We start from the raw sequence: 3,816 nt of genomic DNA, 5'->3' as shown, positions 1-3,816 counted from the left end.
GTAGGATTTTCGAGCGAGATCGTTGCCAGTGCCCCTGGACTGGCTTGTGCGGGTGGCACATAAAAGACACCATTTCGAGCGTGGCCGTTTTCGTGCGGGTGACACGTAAAAGCACCCACTACACTCTCTGAGTGGTTGGCATTAGGAAGGGCATCCAGCTGTAGAAACTCTGCCAAATTAGACTGGAGCCTGGTGTTGCCATCCAGTTTCACCAGTCCTCAGTCAAATCGTCCAACCCATGCTAGCATGGAAAGCGGACGTTAAACGATGATGATGATGATGATGATGATGATCCTCTTGTAATAAAAGTGTTGCAATTCAGGGTAATAAACATGTACCCGAGTGGCAGGTATGCATGGTTTGGTGGTTAGGCGATTCGGTTCATGATTTTTAAGGTCATAAGTTTGATTCTTGGCAATGCATTGCATCCTTGAGCAAGGCACTTTATTCTACTTTACTCCAGTTCACTCAACTGGCAAAAATGAGTTGTACGTGTATTTCAAAGGGGCCAGCCTTGTCCCATTCGGTGTCATACTGACTCTCCCCAAGAACTGTGTTAAGGGTATGCATGCCTGTGGAGTACTCAGCCACTTGCATGTTAATTGCATGAGCAGGCTGTTCCATTGATCGCATCAACTGGAACCCTTATTGTCACAGCTGACTGAGTACCAGGCCTGAGTGGTAGTGTGAGGAAGAGAGAGAGAGAGAGAGAGGACTTGGTGGGGGAGCAGCAGTGAACTAACCAAAAAAAAACAAAGTGTATTCTGACAAGATAATCTAATGGAATCTCATATTAATCTCTCGTAATGGTGGGAAAGTCATTAAATGAAATATTTGTTTCTATTTCAGAGTGTGAAGAACCCATCGCATGCTAGACGTGTGATAATAGTGTTGCTGAATGGTCAGAAGTTGGAGGCCATGTGTGATCCATCGATGACGGGGAAACAGATTTTCACGGCTTTGACGTCACACATGGGCCTTGATGAAATCCACCAATTCTTTGGACTTACATATATCCATGGTAAGATTTCTTCCGGTTATTTTTACCTGATTTATTCTAATTAAGGGCTTTGATGAAGTTGATTATGAGGACTTTGATAAAGAATTTTCATGGAGAAAGAATAAAAGATTTTGGATCTACACATCATGAGATCAAATCACATTAAAAGTTCATTTAATGTTTCAACCACCACATTTGATGGCATCAAAAATGCATTTTTGTGCCAAAATAAAATATCTCAAAAATCACCCCAGATCCTATTTGTGAAGTTTGGGCCAATATTAAATGCTTTAATGTATTAAAATCTTTGTCTTTTTGAATATGCACTATGGAAATTGGGGTACGTCTAATGTACCCATTTGTCTTTTGTGGTAACTTTCCAAAGGGTAATATAGTTTTGTGTCCCTTTTGAAGCGGAGTTGGAATCTGCTTGAGGTAGACAGGTACCAGTTATATACTGGTGTCATTATGTTTGACTACAACCACCCTTCTTAACAAATTAGGTCTTATGTCTCTCAAAGAAATCGTCATCATCATTTAATGTGCTGTCATGGGTTGGACAGTTTGATGAGCTGGCAAGGGTGGAGGGCTGCACCAGGTTCCAGTTGTCTGATTTGGCATAGTTTTTACGGTTGGATGCCCCTACTAATACCAACCACTTTACAGAGTGTACTGGGTGCTTTTTATGTGACACCAACACCTACATTGGAAGTGGGTGAGGTATTCCTATTCTGTAGAATTATATTTAGGGTTGCGGGGGGATACAGGGCGTTAAAGAAATGGTACAATGTGTTTGGAATTAATGGAAATCGTAGTTGTTTAGTTTTAGGTCAGCCTTGTTTAAGATCTGTAATCAAAGGCTTTCCAGTTGTGGCCACCCTTGGTTTCAGGAATAGCATATCTAGGACTACATCGTTCAGTGTCTCTTGCCTTTTCTTTAGCCATTGGGGTGTGATTTGAGGGGGATTTGGTTGTTATTTCTAGCAAGTTGTGTGACCATGTATGGGCTCCCTCATTGGTTTGATATAAATTTTATACACACGTCTGTCCATGTATCCTTGAAAAAAGGACACATTAGATAAGTGTCATAGATAGACCATGTCTGCAGTTATGATAGGATGGTCACAGATGGAATGTCTCTGATGCTAGGTGATCTCGGACTCAACAGCAACGAAATCTAACACTTTTTTTTTCTTTTTCTTTATGCAATTTTTAGATGGCGAACACTTCTTTTTGGAAAGCGACACCAAACTGCACAAAGTAGCCCCGGAAGGTTGGCGAGAAGGGAAAAAAGGACCAGTTGCCATTACTTTTATCTTGTTTTTCAGATTGAAGTATTACGGTAGCTCCATTTTAAATACCCCGTAAGTAATCCACCATCTCTCTCTCTCTCTCTCTCTCTTTCTCTCTCTCTCTCTCTCTTTCTCTCTCTCTCTCTCGCTCTCTCCCTCTCACTCATGTGAATGTCATAAAATACCATATAGGAATTTATAAGTAGTGTTATCATCATCATCATCATCATCATCATCGTTTAATGTCCGTTTTCCATGCTGGCATGGGTTGGACAGTTTGACAGGAGCTGGCAAGGCTGGAGAGCCATACCAGGCTCCATGGTCTGTTTTGGCATGGTTTCTATGGCTGGATGCCCTTCCTAACATGCCAACCACTCCACAGTGTGTACTTGATGCTTTTTATGTGGCATCAGTATGGGTTCTTTATAAGTGGCACCAGTCTCTTATTAATATCATATGTAGATACACACACACACTCATACACACACACACTCATACACACACACACACTCATACACACACACACACACACACACACCCACATACGCACACGTAATCCTGTATCATTTAATCCGTTACAAATGTTAGTGTTTCCATCTGTAACCATCATCATCATCATCGTCATCATCAATAACGACCTAATTATCTAAAATGAATCCCTTCTTCTTTTCAGCAATTACCAACAGCTGTTGTACCTTCAGCTCCGCCAAGACATCCTCGAGGAACGGTTTGAGTGTGACGAGAACCGTGCCCTTTCATTGGCTGCTTTTGCTCTTCAAGTGGAATACGGCAGCTACAAGAAGGAGATGATGGGTCGCAACTATTTTGTTCCCGAGTACTACTTCAGCAAACGTATTCTGAACCTGTATGGCCTGTCATTTATTAGGGACCACACTCCCGAAGCCCACCGTTCCATCTGTGGCATGAGCAATGATGATGCCATGGCAAAGTTTATTAGAGTGAGTTCAAATCACATGCTGGGCATTTTTTTTTTTCTTTTTGGTTGGTGTCAGGAAAGAATGAACTGTCGTCTAAATTACGCAAAAATGAAAATAACACTGACATCTCATTTTAACAGATATATTTACCAAAATTGCATAAAGATATCTTGAAAAACTAAAGAGTAAATTTATTCAATAAAATCGCCATTGGCTTCAATCATGGTCGCCAGACGACTTTGGAATCTCCTGCAACTCTTCTGGATGGTCTCCTAGTTTAAATTGGTGAATGCTGCCATAATCCTTGCCTTCAGTTCATCTTTGGTGTTACAAGGAGTTTTGTTGGTCTCTCATTCAACTGCATCCCACACATAATAATCAAGGGGGTTGCAGTGTGGGGAGTTAGATGGCCAGATGTTAGGGGTGATGTGGTCACAGAAATTGTCTGATAGCCATGATTGGGTTCTCCTGTTGCCAGACATAGGGTCTTCCAGCAACCACCCTCTTGACCCAGGGCAGCACTACCTCCTCCAGGCACTTGATGTAGGCCTCCATGTTGAGTCTGAGGCTGTGTGAGAAGATGAAT

The 3,816-nt window shown here is 41.9% G+C and overlaps 1 protein-coding gene across 1 annotated transcript in view; it reads left to right on the top strand.

The window, feature by feature from the left end:
- The window catches only part of LOC106871088 (tyrosine-protein phosphatase non-receptor type 13), a 217,697-nt gene that overhangs the window by 104,241 nt on the left and 109,640 nt on the right, over positions 1 to 3,816 (top strand). The window contains exons 12-14 of the mRNA XM_052965917.1: positions 850 to 1,021; positions 2,217 to 2,364; positions 2,966 to 3,251. Coding sequence (XP_052821877.1) covers positions 850 to 1,021; positions 2,217 to 2,364; positions 2,966 to 3,251 — 606 coding nt within the window. The remainder of the gene's footprint in view (positions 1 to 849; positions 1,022 to 2,216; positions 2,365 to 2,965; positions 3,252 to 3,816) is intronic.

Source organism: Octopus bimaculoides, chromosome 2 (genome assembly GCF_001194135.2).
Source record: "Octopus bimaculoides isolate UCB-OBI-ISO-001 chromosome 2, ASM119413v2, whole genome shotgun sequence".
Classification (NCBI taxonomy): domain Eukaryota; kingdom Metazoa; phylum Mollusca; class Cephalopoda; order Octopoda; family Octopodidae; genus Octopus; species Octopus bimaculoides.
The sequence above is the reverse complement of the archived record's forward strand: the minus strand, read 5'-3'. Positions and strand labels throughout refer to the sequence as shown.